Raw genomic sequence first — 15,763 nt, 5'->3', positions numbered from 1 at the left:
GTCGCCTGCCTGGCTGCTGTTCCTGTCCGTGTTAGCGCTTCCATTCTCTGTGTTCATCCACCCACTGACACTTTGTGTGCAGCCTTTAGCTGTCTGCAAAGAGCCGTCGCGCAGCCCAGCCTGACGTCTCATCTGCCGCGTACAATTTGGAGAACCCCATCACTGGGAAGCATTTGGAGAAGAGCAGCAACGACAGCTGGGGCGCTTGAGGGATCCATTTGGGGAAAGATTGAAAATTCGAGTACGATTTAATCAAGCACTGCGTATGGCACAGAGTGTTTGCAAATCATCCAAGGGTTGTTTGCTAATCGTCCAAGGGTTACGTGCGTCTGAAAGGTGAAGAGTGGGGAGGAGCAGGAATCGTGCGGGATGAGCCATGGGGTAGAACAAGGAGAAATGGAATTAAGTCAATCAGAGGTGATATTTGGGGTGAAATATGGCAAAATGTGGCTAAGATTCTTCGTTAGGTTTCTCGCCACCCTTTTTCTCTGATAAAACTCGCAAAGCAAAATACAAAATGTTAAGCACTGACGGATGTGCCGGATTGCCGTTTTAACAGGCTGTTACCAGGCTGGCGATGCATGCGAGTCTCAAGTGACTCTGGCAAGACTGAATTTCCCAGAATGTCTCCACTCCTAAATAGGGCTTGTTCTCTTTTCCTAGACAGAAGCAGTTCGTTAGACGGCACTCTGCAGGGACCAGGCCGGGGTACAAAGCGATATTCCCAAGATTCCCCTCCATACAGTGCTCCTCTCTCCCCCAAGTTACCAAAGAATGACCGTCACCCTTTGGAAGGTGAGCACAGCGTCTCTTCCCAAAGCTGGCTGTTTATAGCAACTTGTAACGGATACAGCAGGATTAGATTTGCTGTGCCAAATCGGGCCGTGGGTTTAGGAAGCCTGCTGTGCTTTGTCTCTGGCATGGGTCGGTGCTTGGCGTTTCAGAGAGAAGTGAAGAAACCGCTCTGTGCCAAGGCAGGTTCCCCAAGCAGTTGTGTAAGGCATGTGGAACGCAGGGAGAATTCCTTCTAACCCTGATAATCATCATCTAATACCGTATAATCTGGGATTTAATTACCCGTATTTTAGCTTCCATTGCTATGCATGGTATTAACGGTCATAAAACTGCCCAGTTGCTTCAGTCAATCTTCCCCCAAATTTTTCCATGATGGTTTACTGCAGTGTATTGTACAGATGCTGATGCGCAGCTGTACGGCCAGGAACCTGCTGCCCTTTCCCAGGATCCCATCTTGTTCCTCACAATCCTCCCTAAACAGCAGGGAGGGTCTGGCTAGCGTGTGCTCCACCAGCTAAACCGGATCAAATCACATCCCGCAGCGCTGCTGCTTCTTGCAGCCTCCGTCAGGTAACGCTGGTGCAGACGTGCTGTGCCATGTTCTCAACAGCAATTGCAGAAATGTCCTCTTTGGTATGTGGTCCATAGGTGTCCCTTGCATGTGCCAGTGGGAGATGTCCAGGGGGTCCAGGTAGCTGGAGGACTGCCCGAGCCTGAGCAGGACTCTTCAAAAAATACGCTTCTACCCTCCCTTTTGTTTTGAACTGCAAACACTCCATAATGCAGACTGGAGATTCAACCTTACTGAAGCCTTTTAATTAATTGATGGTGAAATCTGCCAATGTGTTAGTCTCAATTCTTTGTAATACGTCCCTGAAAAAGTGCTGGAGACTCTTGACTGGGCTCATAGTTCAGTGGCTTTGTGCTCTGTTGCTTTCCCTTTAGAATCACCATTTCCCTGGTTCTTGTGGAGTTTCCCGGGTTGATCCCGATTTGAGAGTGCACAGCCTCCCGTGCAGGAAGATCTGCCAGGGAGGGTTAGGTTGGGCATTAGGAAAAGTTTCTTCACCCAGAGGGTGGTGGAGCACTGGAACCGGCTCCCCTGGGAGGCAGTCATGGCACCAAGCCTGACAACATTCAAGAAGCATTTGGACAATGCCCTCAGACATAGGGTGTGATTTTGGGGGTTGTCCTATGCAGGGACAGGAGTTGGACTCAGTGATCCTTGTGGGTCCCTTCCAGCTCAGGACATTCTATGATTCTATGCGCTGTGGTGTGATTTTAGTCTCCATCCATCGCTGTGCCTTGTGCTCTTCAGGATTACTGACCGCGTATCTAAGCACAGCAGATCTGAACTTGCACCCTTGGTGGACAGTTTCTAGTGGCATTAGCATCTACGTTGATTAAAACTGTAGGTTTGTCACATAGCTGAAGCGAAGAGTAAGGTGACGTGTGGGACTGTCTCATCTATTCCAGCATATTGACAAGTCAAAAATTGTTCCCTGGGGCCCAGTCTGGTTCTCACCTCTAGGTACACGTCCTTGCTGCTCTCCTTGACATTCTCCTCTAACGCATCAACCACTGCACTTAGGTAACCATTAGCAAAGCCTGTCAGCTCCTCCTGTACCCGCAGGTGGAACGTGCAGGTTTTCACCTGTTCTTGAAGCGCGGTGGTGGGCTCTAAAGATTAAGGTGCCTTGGTTAGGTAGTGAGTATCGTATGCTCTCTATATTGTCCGTGAAGACAGAAGGCTTCCATAATGGGTAATTCCAAGGAGGAACCGATGTTAGGTCATCTACAAGACTGATTCTTAGTCTACTTCAAAGTCTTAGTTTACTAAGTCTTAGTCTACTAGTTATCTCTTGGCCTTTGAATGGGATGTGCCGTCTGGATGCCCAGAGTACTCCAGTGTCTTCTGTAGAAGTAAAGACAAGTGGGCAGAAAGCGTGCCTTCGCGTGAGGGTGATGATCCTGTTGGTGTGTGCACTTCTGCAGCAACTTGGTCTTGGGCTGTTCTTGGTCCAAGCAGGGTGTCGTGGTTTAACCCCAGCCGGCAGCTGAGCCCCACGCAGCCGCTCGCTCACTCCCCCCAGTGGGATGGGGGAGAGAATTGGAAGGGTAAAAGTGAGAAAACTCGTGGGTTGAGATAAAGACAGTTTAATAGGTAAAGCAAAAGCCATGCGCGCAAGCAAATCAAAACAAGGAATTCATTCCCTGCTTCCCATCGGCAGGCAGGTGTTCAGCCATCCCCAGGAAAGCAGGGCTCCATCACAGGTAATGGTTACTTGGGAAGGCAAACGCCGTCACGCTGAACGTCCCTCCCTTCCTTCTTCTTCCCCCAGTTTCTATACTGGGCATGAGGTCATACGGTATGGAATAGCCCTTGGGCCAGTCTGGGTCAGCCCCCCTGGCTGTGCCCCCTCCCAGCTCCTTGTGCACCCAGCAGAGCATGGGAAGCTGAAAAGTCCTTGACCAGTGTGAACCCTACTCCACAACAACCGAAACATCAGTGTGTTATCAACATTATTCTCATGCTAAATCCAAAACACAGCACTGTACCAGCTACTAAGAAGAAAATTAACTCTATCCCAGCTGAAACCAGGACACAGGGGGTGTACAGGGCAGGCAGAAATGAGGTGCAGTTCCAGATTCCATCTAGAAAATCATTTTTATCCCACAGCTAAAAGCCTATTCATCCTCCTCCACCATGAAATTTAAGTACAAGCAGGAATATTTGCATTTCAGAGGGTATATTTTAAGAATATGAGCCTGAAATACTCAGGTATTGAGTATTTCTCAAGCAAAGAGGTACATCTTCTCATGGTGATGAACTCCCTCAGCAGAGCGTGTTGTGGCTTCAGCAGCGTGACAGACAGCAGTACCTGAACAGTTCCCAGTTTGCCAAATTGAAAGCAGTGAGCAGCAGTGGGAAGTCTTCGTTCATCGTGCCTTTGGCAAGAAGTGAGAAAGATGAGGAGGGGATCTCACATCTTACATTGTTTTTCCTCTTGCATCCAGTGGCATTTATGTAGCTTTTTGCTAAAAAGCTGCAGTTCCAGCACAGTGGGGACCTGCTTTTCAAAGACTATCACTCGTTGGAAACAGTGGGTGTTTAGTAGTTGTGCAAATCAGATTTATGCTTGTGGCCAAACTCCATGTTTTAGCAGCAAAACGACACTCTTGAATCTATAGCACTATTTGTTTAATTAAACTTTAATTATCTGCTCCCTGCCTCGCCACCGCTAATTTTCCTACAATGCTCCAAATGCAAGCTTTTATTTAATACTGGCAGTTTGTATAAGAAAATCTACCTAAGAATTAACCACCTCTTCCTCACTCCGAAGCTAGTTATCGAGGGCAAAAGGATTCTGGATAGCGTATATGCCTGAATGCAGTCTTGTCCTGCCACTTGCAGAAGCGTGTTGTCTTCTGCTACAGATGATTCACAGTAATCATTCCCCTCTTGCCTTGTTTCCCTCTCCCCTTTCTGGAGGTATCGTTCATCTGAGCAGTTCTCTGTGTGTTTGTATTTTTCCGAAAATCCTAAATCTCCCTTGCATTGACCCTACCAAGAAGCCTCCAGTTCTGCTGCGATATTTGCGGCATGACCAACCACTCACCAGTCCGGAGATGGGTAACCTGAGGGTGAACGTGCAGCTTCAGTTCCACCTCTTGAGCAAAACAAAGTAGTGCTCCCCGCTTGCATGGCCTCATCCTCTTCGGAGGTATGATCATAAGCACATGTGAGGACATGATCACATATTTGAAGAATGCATCACAGTGCATTTACATCAGAATAACGACAGTGTGTTAATTGTTGAGTTAAATATTTTCTGAGGGTGAGTTTTGGATTCTTAGCATTGCACTGACGTGAACCTGTGCACATGGTCTCCCAGCCTCCCAAGCTGTAGTCTTCACTAGCTGAGCCCAGAAATTCCTTCTGCTGACACAGATCCCCTCTGTGGGAGCTCTGGGGTCTTCACGAGCAGTTAGGCACACACGTTTGCCTGACCCAGCGCATCTGGGGCGAGCGGCCCGGGGCCTCCTGGCGAGTTGAGGCTGTGCGTCGCCTCGCAGAGGGTGCTGGGTTGCCTTGGAGGATGGAGATGTGCAGCACAGACCCGTTCCCATGCCTGCAGCCGCTGTCCCGTTGCAGAGCGTCCGGAGCAGTGCAGAGGGCTGTGCCCGCTGACCCCTGAGTCAGACATCGCCCTTTTGTGCAGATGTTTAATGGGAAGTGGCTTGGGTTTTAAGCAAAACTGTCCTGTTGGAGAGGAAACCAAAGGTAGTTGCTATGAAGAAGCTACTATAAAGTGCCACTGGTGTTAAGTCACATCCACTGTGTAGGTCTGTCTGGGCCCAGGCCAGGGAATCTCAGTGCGGGGCTGGCATCGGCATCCAGTCTGGTGCTGAAATGGGATGGTGGGAAAGCAGTGCAGGAGCGACGGAGGTGTCCAAAGTTACTCAGGAACAGCCATGAGTCACAAAACCTCCTTTTATGCATAGAGAGCAGGTGAAAACACATCTACTCATGTGCGAAGCTAGTGACCTGGGGGCCAGCACAGGGCGCTGGGGCAGTCACGGTCTTCACGTCAGCGCTGTTTCTACATGAGATTTTAAGGATGCGCTGCTGGTTTCTGAGAGCGTCCCAGAGACCTCAAAGCGAAGACAGACAGAAATGCCTCAAGTGCAGAGTAACAAAGCCCACGAGATGGAGGGTTGCAGTTACGCAGGCGATAACCTCACTTCTGCCTCCCTGAACTGCCGAACAGCGGGGCAGGAGGGATGTTTCTGTTCTGTAGCCTTATGAGATGAAGCCAGGGAAGGCATGAGCTGGCTGCCTCCAGCTGAACTCACCTCTGAGATCTCTGCTCAAACACAGGCAGCAGAAGCACTGAAACCAGAGGATCCCAGTTCACAGAATAGTCCTATAGAAACCGGATAAAACAACGTGCCTCCAAGAGAGATTGTTGGGGCCTGACCTCTGCAACACTCAGGTGCTGCTTCAGGCTCTGGCAGGCTGCATCTCCATCTTCATGGCAGCATCAGCTTAGCAGGAAGGTTTGGGAAGATCTCAACAGCTTTTGGGTCTCACAGGTTGCGGTACCGACCGTGTGCCCTCACCACCATCCCAGTTCAGCACAGCCTCGCTGCGCTGGCTTCTCACCTGCTGCTCCTGTCGTCTGGGAAGTCCCAGGGAAGAAGCCCAGGGCCTGGCTGGGGCAGATGCTCAGGTTTCTTCATCCTTGTCACCTACTGTGGTGCTTGAATGGCAGCAGCTCAGGGCTGTGAGCTGGTTTCAGGGGCTCTACGGACGCTGGTAGAGGAGCTCCGGCTCCCAGCCAGATGCGGTGGCCCAGCCTAGAGCGCACAGGCAATACCCCTCGTTGTAGGAGCTGCTTTCCTCTTTGGCTGTGCAAACTCGCCAGGTATTTCATAATAACGAACGCAGGTATTTGAGGATGACTCGTGAGGCATCAGGTCCACCTGGACTGAGACGAGGTTGTGTGTGCTGTAGTAAAATCTACAAACACGTGGTCCCAGGATGAAGCTGTCGCAGTATAACAGCAAAGGGAGATCTTGCTGGCTCAGCCAATACCGTATATCTCCCTGGATAGTTTCCTCAGCCCCTCCATCCTAATACTGCCACTGACAGCTGCAAATTAAATGTGTTTTTGGAAGAGAAGGCGAGGAAGCCAGTCTCGCAGCGGAACCCCTGCCCGGGGAGAGCCCTCTGCCCTGTCCCTCCTGCGCGTCTCCCAGCAAAGGGTGCTGGCCGCCGACTGGGTTGGGCAGTAAAAAAGGGCCCAGCAGGAGGTGAGGAGGGGCGAGCAGCTGGTCACCGGCACCTTGCTTTCGGGGCTGGAGCATCAGCACAGGGTGAGGGCATTGCCGGGCTGTGACAGTGCAGCTGGGCTGCTCAGAGGAGCCTGCTGCTCCCTCCGGCTCTGCACACACGCTGCTGTCTGGGCTACGGCGTGAGCCTTGCTAAATACCCCCACGGTCCCGACCGCCGGCTCCGTTACCTTGCACGCTAACGCTGGTTATGTGCAGCGCTTGACCCCGAGTCTCGGGGAGCCTCCTCTCCCCGCTCAGGGCTGGTGTGTGTGTCCTGTGCCCGTTGGCATCCAGAACGGGCAGCCCCCCGCCGCGGTGGCCCGCGGCCACAGAAGGGCCCCTGGAAGCAGTAAGGACACAGGACCGCAAGCCAGAGCTGGTGGCGGCATTAACAGAGCAGCTGTTGCTCCAGTCTGGGTACCAACCATTACCACGGCTAACTGGTTGGACTGGCATTTGCCAGGCAAACACCAGGCTGCAGTGCTTTAGCAGTGCCTGTTTTAATGCCTGTGCTTTCGAGGAGACCACTGACGCGGTGGTTTGAGCCCGCAGCCGCGCGCGAGCGCTGCCTTTGCTGCGGTTCTGCTTTCTGCTGCCGAGCGGTAACTTCGGGCTGCGTGGCGTTCGGGTGCACTGACTGCAGCTTGGTGCGTTCCAGGTGAAACCTTTGTTCTGGGAGATGGCCTCCCAGGGCCCTTGGAGCCTCGCCTGGACCCCATGGACTCTGCCTTGAACTCTGTCAATTCATCCAGCCACAGCAGGAGCTCCAGAGACTATCGCCTGCAAGGATACAGGCACCTGCACCAACCCTCTAGCCTCACCCAGGGCAGTACCTCTGCCTTGCGTAGGCTTAGCTCTGGGGGTAAGAGAGTTAAGAAGCCAGCCCTCCGATTGTAAATTTGGCAATAAAGGGCTTTTCTAACTCCAGTTTCACCTTTCTAACTTCAGCAAGTACCAGAGACTGGCTTCTGCACTGTTAAACAGGTAGTCTGTTAGGTTGAACGGTAGCTCTAGAGACGTGGCAGATGGGCGGGTGGAAACGCGGCGAGGCGACGCTGGCAGGGTCGCTCCTTCGCGCGGTGCCTAGGTGGGAGCCGGAGGTCAGTGGATGGGAAGGAGGAGGCAGGAGCGGAATTTGCGAGCACGAGCAGGGGGCTGTCAAAGCGATAAATGGGCGTCTGAGTCCATGAGGACGGATCGGGAGCGGCCAGGGAGTCGAGAGCTGCCCGGTGAGGCTGGGAGCTGGGGCGGGTGGCCGGGGGGCGGTGGATGCGCGAGCGGCACTCGTCTGTATGAAGGAATAGGGGCAGCAGAGCTGTTCATTGCAGTGAATCGGCATGTGTCAGATCCAGGTGTTTGCAGAAAAAAATGGTAATTGTAGCTGCACGGCATCAATAAAAGCCTCTAAAAAGCTCAGGCTGCTGATGCCTTGATCCGTCTGCCTCCCCCCACTTCTGCGTGAGCAGGCAGAGAGCTGGACCACCAGGCTGTGCCGATGCCGGCACGTTGGGAGCGGGACTTTCGTTAGCTCAGGCGGTGCTTCAGGACTACAGGATTTCGCATGTGGGCTCAGTTCATCAGAAAACGCAGCCGATGAAAACATAAAGCAGCTTTGCTGGGTTAAACTTGCTAAAGGCGGTGTTTGGAGCGGGGGAGCGAGGGGAGGAACGGCGCGTGGGGAGAGAATTGGGAATGGTTTTCTGCAAAGGTGGGAGCCGTCAGTAGATGGGCAAGGGAGAGTGGGAATGGGGGGACCGAGCTCAGCTGAAGGGGGGCAAGGGGAGATTGGGGTTTAGAGTGAGGAACGGGGCTCAGCACAGAAGGCTGCCCTGAAAAGGAAGGCCTAAGGAGAGAGAGTAAGGCTTCGGTGCTAGACCTGTGCCGCAGGAGTCTCTGGGGCACAGCTGGGACGTGCCCTTCACGTTGGCTCTGCCGTGGCATTGAGAGAAGAGACTGAACGGTAGATAAGGGTGAATAACTGCTGGAGCGATGCTGCAGGGATACCCGGCGTAACGGCTGCTCTCTGGCAATTCCCCCCCAGGTTCAGAGAGATACCTCGGCTCTCGAGACGTCTCACGGCTGAGCAGCCGCGACCCCTCGTCCTGGACGGTGGAGGAGGTGATGCAGTTCATACGAGAAGCGGATCCACAGCTGGGACCCCACGCTGACCTCTTTCGAAAACATGTAAGTATGTCTGTATATGTGTGTATGTGTGTGCACGCGTATGTACATATTATATATGGGAGGGGGCAGATCATCACACAGGGAAAGTCTAGGAGAGTCAGAAGAACGGCAGCACTTTGCACCAGCTGGAGTTTTGGGCGAAGGAAAACATCCTCATAAATCCTGCTCCTATCGTGTTCAGGCTTGGGATCCTCTTACTCGGAAATCGTCGAGGGGAAGCCATCGAAGCCGTTAAAGCTCCAAGCACCGCTGCCTTTGCGCGTGCGGAGAGCTCAGCTCTTAGCTGGATTTGAAGCCTAGCGCTGAAAACACAAAACCTTGTTCGTCCTGGAGTCTTAATATTCACCTCATAGCAAATTTCTCCTGGCAAGAAACATGTTCCAAGTGGAATTCATTGAGCGTGTTGCTGCTAAACTCCCCTGTTTCCTATAAAAACGGGTCTCCTAAGGCGCTGGTTCTTGTGCATGTCGTTAAGTGTAAAATAGCTGCAGACACACAGCATGGAGTTCCTACAATTAAAGCTACAAAAATTTTGGCAGCTCCGCGGCCTGATTCCTGCCAGACCTTCTTCCCTCTGCCTTTTGATTCAGCCCATGTTATACCTGGGAGTGCTCGTCAAGTCAGAAGAGCGGTAGGAGAACACGCCCATCTCCTTCCCCAGGCAGCAGAGGCGGATGGGACGCTGCTTGCTCTGTGCTGGGCTGCGACAACACACTCTTTTTTTTTTTTTAATTAGTTTTATTTTAGGACCACCAGTAATTGAAAAATGTTTTGTTTTAATTACGCAAGAGAGTGCTCACCTCTGCGAAGGGATGAAAGTCCCCCGTAGTGGCAGTCCTGAAGGAAGAACTTTGCTTTCACCTGAAGAAGGGAACAGCACAACAAACCCGGTACTGGAGATTATTGGAGACCTTACCAAGTGTGAGACCTAACTGAGCGTCGACGTAGGACAGGATTTTCTGTTGTTAGAGGCTGCGATTTTTCTTTTTCATTTGTAAGTCCATTAACATTTTCTTCATGGAAACTTGTCCACTGCAAAGCTCTGGGCCAAGCCTGGACCAGGTCAAGGAAAGGAGGGCTGCAAGGGACTGGAAAACTTCCACTCGCAGATGCTAAGTGCAAAGCTCTTCTCGGGTTATTTCGAGCTTCGTGGTCCCTCCCCTCCTGAGCCTCAGTGAGGGACACATCTGGCTCAGCTGTTAGGCATCAGATGCTTCTGAAAGCTGTGGTGCTGGAATCAGCCCTGCTGGAGATGAGATGCTCCACTGTTGCTCTGCCAGCTGCTGGGACTTCGCTTAGCAACTCCAGAAATTTGCTCACAGTGGCAGTCTCTTCGGGCTTACAGACTGTGGTTCCTTGCCTCCTTCTTCAACCTTGACTTCAGGGCTGCGTGTGTTGTGCTAGGACTGCTGCAGGGCCGGCGCATCCCCTCCCGGGACGTTTCCCCTGCAGTGGGATGACGATGCCCTTGAGTGAGAGACTGCTCCCCTGCACTGCTGCTGCCTCGGTTGTTCCCCTGTCAGGGAAACCCCCCTCTTTTCCATCCGCCCCACCTCCATTCAGGATTTGCTGACCAGCTGGACGTGGCTTCGGGGCGTTTATCACCCAGCAGATTTCCCACCGCCAGGCGGGGGTCCGAGGCTGAGCCCCTGTGCTGCAGGCAGGGCGGGATGCCTGCGCTGGGATGCTGCAGTTACGTGCAACCCACCTCCACTGCCGAGCGCTGCTCTCGCGCCCAGCCGTGCTGATTTAGCCGCCGTCATTTTGGGCACGGCCTGGCTCCGCGGGCAGGGTTAGGGCTTGCAGGTGTAGTCACAAGCGCTGTTGTTTCCCCTCCTTGCAGGAGATCGACGGGAAAGCCCTGCTCTTGCTGCGGAGTGACATGATGATGAAGTACATGGGGCTGAAGCTGGGGCCAGCCCTGAAGCTCACTTACCACATTGACAAGCTAAAGCAAGGCAAGTTCTGAGAGGACGCTTGGCAGGACGGATCCTGGAAGCTCCGCTCCTGGCCATCCATACCCGCGCTCGCCTGCCGACAGGTACGCATGCACACACACCCATTTACGCCGCAGACGGACACCTCGCCAACACCCCAGCCCCGCTGCAGGGGTCCAGCCACCCGCCCGCCCCTGCGCCAGTTGGCCCCAGGGCTTCGCACCGGACTCCAGTCGTGGGCATCCTGTTGGAAGCGGAGGGTCTCTCCCTGCTGCCCAGCCAGTGCTTCTCCGCAGGCTCCCGGTCCTGCTTCCCTGGGATGGAGCAGCAGCTCTGGGCAGAGCCCGTGGGGACTGGGCGCTCACACCGGCTCCTCGCCCTCTCACTGCGGCTCGTGCGCTCCCGGCCTCGCTGCTCGGGGTGGCCCTCAGCCCCCAGCCCCTCCGAGGGGCCGTGGGCCGGGGGGCTGGAGGCTTTGCTCTTCGCCGGGCAGCCCGGCGTCCCCGGCTCCCACTTGGTCCCCACAGCACCGCGGCGAGCTCAGAGCAGTGACTGCCCCCGTCCCCGTCTTCCACGCCTGGGGGGAGCCCGGCCGCCCGTCCTGGGGGCCGCTCGCCTCCCGAGCTCTGCCTGCCCCTCAGCTCCCGGCCTTCCTCCAGCTGGGCACGCCGGTCCAGGGATGGAGGCCTTTGTATTTATTTCTGACTGGGGAGGCCGTGCGGCGGCACGCGGCGCTGCCCGGGAGCGTGGAGCTGTGGGAGAGCCGAGGAGCGTGGCTGGGTCTGGCGTGCCCGTGGCAAGGACGGGCCTGGGTCGGCGTTGGAGGCTGGCTGGATGCTGCAGGACTCAACTGATCCTTCTCTCTTTTTTTTTTTTTTGAGTTGTTTTTTTTTTTTTTAATTTTTTTTTTTTAAATAAGGAGTTATCTGTTTAAAATGATGAAATGATTTTTCTACCTGTTGTTGAACTCGCAACTCTTGGAGCTTTTTAGCCAGAGCTGCAAAGGTTCGTCTTCCCAGGGGCCCGCCCGGTCCTCTGGTGTTTCGGTCGGTCCCAGCTCAGCGTGTGCGAGAGGGTGTTGGGTCTGGCCAGTCCGAGGATCCCAGAGCGGTGACCTGTCCTCGCATTGCTCTGGCTTTGCCCTGCCTGGCAGCACCTGTTTGTTTCAGACAGTCTAATGTATTTATTTTTGATGGCACTTGAGCGGTAACCCGCTGTCCCAGACACGTTACTGCAGCTGCAAGAGGAGCACCGGAGCGGAGGCCACCCAGCGCTGCCACCGCGGCCCCTGGGCAGGGGCTGCCAGGCTCGGGGGTGCCTGCGGGGACGGGGGCTGGAGCATCTCCTGCCCCGAGCCGGGGACGGGCGGACGGGGAGCGGCACGGCGGGGGCGAGGGCTGGCCCAGGCGTGTGCCCACGCATGCACCCACAGCGCTCCCGCGCACGCTTCCGTTCTGCACCGACCAAAGGGCTGGGACGGGGAGCTCCACTGCAGGCACTTCTTTCCCCTCTCTTCGGCTCACCCTCAGTGCATCCAGAGCAACGTCTCGCACCCTCGTCCCTGCCAACCTCGAGGGCCCCGGCCAGCAGCAGGAAGGGCCCCCGTGGTGAACAACCCTCCAGTCTCTTGCACTGGGCCAGGTTTACCCCTAAGGGGAAAAAGTTAAAAAAAAAAAATATCCCAAACCCCAAAGTAATAAAAAGGCTTTTTGTTGTACAGCAAAGCCTGTGCTGCAGTCCCTGCTGCTGCACCGGTGTGGCCGGAGGGAGGTGGGGCTCCGGCCACTCGCGCAGCCCCGGCGCTCACAGCATCGGCCCCGGACACCCCTCGTTTTTACCTGACGCTGATCCCGCTGCAGACAGGTCCCCGTGCGGGGTCAGCCAGTGCTTTCCTCTGCACTTATTTTACGTTGATTTGTTTATAAATAAAAGGATAACTAAGTTCCTCCCTGCTGGTTGTGTGTGCACTGATGGGAGCGCTTGGCTGGGCCCCGGCAGTGTTTCCCACGGGTGCCCGCCGTGGGGGAGCCTGGGGAGCACAGGACAGGGAGCGGGGTGTTGCTTCAGGACAGGCGAACCCCTGGCTGCTCCTGCCCCGCTCCTCCAGTGCCGTTTGTGGGAGAGCTGGGCCAGACCCGGGCTGAGAAAAACGAAACGACACAAGCGATCTGGCGATGCGATGAACAAGGGCTCGTTAGGGCCGGTAGCGAGGCGCCGGCTTCTGCCCGATCTCTGCTCAGCCCCCCGACACCCCCGAGGCTCCCGCTCTTTGCAGCACTGCCTCTCAAAAGCCACGCGCGTTAGTTGGGCCCGTCTGAAGCTGCCCTTCGCTGCTCTCTGGGATGCTTTTCCCCAGGATCGTCCCTGTCAGAGAGGCGCTGCAGGTCCCTGCGCTGCACCACAGGCGTGGTGGAGGGGCTCCATCCCTACACGGACACCGCCGCCTTTCCAGCGCTGGCACAGAGCCCCCTGGCATCGCCAGTTCCTGGTCCAGGAGCGCGGCTGCTCTCGGGGATGCGCAGGAGTGGCAGCGGTGCGGGCAGAGGCTGTCGCAGTTCTTGGTTCCTGCCTGGAGCCTGTGGGGGCTGTTGGAGCAGCGGGAGGCCCTGCGCCCATCGCTGTGCCAGCCTCTGCCCGTGACGGTGCCCTGAGGCAGGTAACAGCGAGCGGGCAAACACCACCCGCAGCCGGGGGGGCGGACAGCTGAGCCCTGAGCCCCCCGCATCGCCACAGCCATGGCCCCCACATCTGGGCAGCCGCGGCTCGGCCGGGAGCCCTTGAGCTGTTGGGGCGGCTCCATCCCACAGCAAGGGGCTGCGGGCGTGGGCTGGGCAACTCCGAGGGGCCGAGACCAAGGGGGCCCAGCCAGGGCCCGCACGGTGCTGGGGGCACCTGCACCCGCAGCACACGCCGGGGTGCCCTGCGGGTGCCCCTGGGCTCGGCGGGGCCAGGCCTGCAGCGGCGCCGCGACGAGGCAGTGATGAAGCCGAGGCAGTGATGAAGCCGAGGCGGTGATGGCCAAGGCGGTGATGAAGCCGAGCTGGGTCTCGCCTTCCCGTGCCGTGAGGCTGGGTTCGCGTCCTGCTCGAGGTGCGCCTGGGGCACCTTGCGTCACCTCCTCAGGGGCTGGTGGCGAAGGGAAGACGCTGGGGTTGGAGAAGGCAGGCGGGAGGCACCCGGCCCCAGGGAGGGCAGAGGTGGGTGCTGCTGGGAGAAGGGGTCGTGGCTGGTCCCGGAGGTCCAGCAGCAGGGGGGTGGGAGAAGCACCCCAGGTCTCTGCTGCAGCCTTGGCTTTGCTGCCCCGGGGCTCGCTGGCCCCCCCGGGACCCCTGTTCAGGTGCCGCTGGCCCACACTCACGCCCTGGGCCGCTTGTCGGCAGCGTGGCACACCCGGGCTGAGGGGGACCAGGGGCTCCACTCTGCCAGCACCCAGCCCCGTCCCCCCGCAGCCAGCACCCCCGGGACAGCCCGGGGAGCCAGCGCGTCCCTGCCTGCAGCCCCACAGAGGCAGAGCCTGGGTGGCGGCTGGATCCGTCCATCTTTTGGGCTGGAAGGGGCCGCGCTGGTGCGGCACAGCAGTGCCTCGGCCAGGTCCCACCGTGACCCCGCTCCCAAACCCCTCTGACAAGCCCCGCAGAGGCCCATTTTATTTGTAGAATTTCACTGCCTCGTCCTTACTTTAAATGCTCATTTCTGTCCCAGTTGCGGAGCTAAAATGCCGCAGCTAAGTGCGGGCGTCGAGGCAGAAGCGCCTGCCACCCTGGGGTGCGCTGCCCCAGCCCTGGCCGGGCGCACGGGACCGCCATGGGGCTGCCTCCTCCCTGCCCCGCCGCCCGCGGAGCCCCGCGCGGGGCGAGATGGCTTCGGGAGGTTTTGCCAACGTGCCCAGCAGTCGGGCTGCGGAGACAGCCGAGTCCTCCCCTCGGGCGAGAGGAGAGCTGGGCTGGCAGCCGGAGCCCAGGGAGGGCTGCGGGCTTCTTCCTCCCCAGCTCCCGGGGAGCGGCCACGGCTCAGGGCGCCCGGCGCGCGCTCGGCCACGGAGCGAACAGCTACCGAGGGGAAGGCAGAGCCCTTGCGGGAGCGGGGCACCCCGGCCACAGGAGCCCAGCAGGGTGAGGAGCCAAGGCCTCCCCCTGCTCAGCAGAGGCCGAGGCTGCTGCCGAAGGGCAGCACAGGGCCCCGCGCCCAGGCCAGGGCAGCCCCCGACCACTCGCCCCAGGGCGGCTTTGGGCAGGGGCAGCGGCTACTTAACCCACAGCTGCTGAGATGCGGGCCTGTCCCTGCCAGCCCTCGGCGGGCGCCAGGGGGGCAGCTCCCCCGGCGGCGGGGGCGGAGGGGGCAAACCACCCCCCGGGGGGCTGCCAGCGTCATTCCATTAAAACCACTCATTTTCTGCCGTGCAGAGGCGGGGGGCTCAGGCCGGCTTCCCCAGGCTCCACTGCTGGGGGGAAGCCCCGTAATTTCAGCCAGGCTTTGGAAATACATGTCTAAAAACCACTGCAAAGAGGGCTAACAAACTTTTTCTAGCTTACACCGGATTAATTTAAAATTATACAGTATTATACTTTAGTCCTTTTCCTCCCTCTGAGCTATGGAAGTAACATAGCAAGCTCTTGGCTTGTTATTCCTTTTATTACAAAGAAGCAGTTACTGACCGAGTCAGGTGTACAGGTTTGGCCAAAACAAAAACATTTCAGGAGAAAGAAAAGGGAGCTGTGCTCCAGCTGAGGAACGATCTCGTGCTGCCTGAGGAGCGGCCACTTCACCACCCGCGTCTGCTCGGCCCCCACACCTCGACTCGGGTGATCCTTTCTGCAGAACTGCTATAACTGACAGACACGAAGACGGCTCAAAGCTTTCCGGGCCAGAAGCATCTTTACAGCGTGGATTTAAAATAAGTGAGGAATAAAGCAAGATGGGCTGTGGAAAAAGATCAGTTAAGATGGGACAGAGCAGTGTTTAATCAATCAATCAAGTTTGGCATCAGACGACACGGGGGTTCGTACTCA

General features: G+C 56.6%; 1 protein-coding gene across 14 annotated transcripts in view; it reads left to right on the top strand.

The window, feature by feature from the left end:
- Positions 1-12,693, top strand: part of SCMH1 (Scm polycomb group protein homolog 1) — a 74,731-nt gene extending 62,038 nt beyond the window's left edge. For 11 of the 14 annotated variants that reach the window (XM_082329722.1, XM_082329733.1, XM_082329729.1 and 8 more), the window contains 4 exons: positions 664-795; positions 7,292-7,495; positions 8,675-8,817; positions 10,661-12,693. In XM_082329722.1, the coding sequence (XP_082185848.1) occupies positions 664-795; positions 7,292-7,495; positions 8,675-8,817; positions 10,661-10,786 (605 nt within the window). In that variant the 3' untranslated portion in view covers positions 10,787-12,693. Of the gene's footprint in view, positions 1-663; positions 796-1,193; positions 1,620-7,291; positions 7,496-8,674; positions 8,818-10,660 lie in introns of those variants that run through there. The other 3 variants (XM_082329732.1, XM_082329723.1, XM_082329724.1) reach the window with 3 other exon arrangements.
- Positions 12,694-15,763: the final 3,070 nt, after the last annotated feature.

This window comes from Platalea leucorodia (assembly GCF_965183815.1).
Source record: "Platalea leucorodia genome assembly, chromosome: 18".
Taxonomy (NCBI): domain Eukaryota; kingdom Metazoa; phylum Chordata; class Aves; order Pelecaniformes; family Threskiornithidae; genus Platalea; species Platalea leucorodia.
The sequence above is the reverse complement of the archived record's forward strand: the minus strand, read 5'-3'. Positions and strand labels throughout refer to the sequence as shown.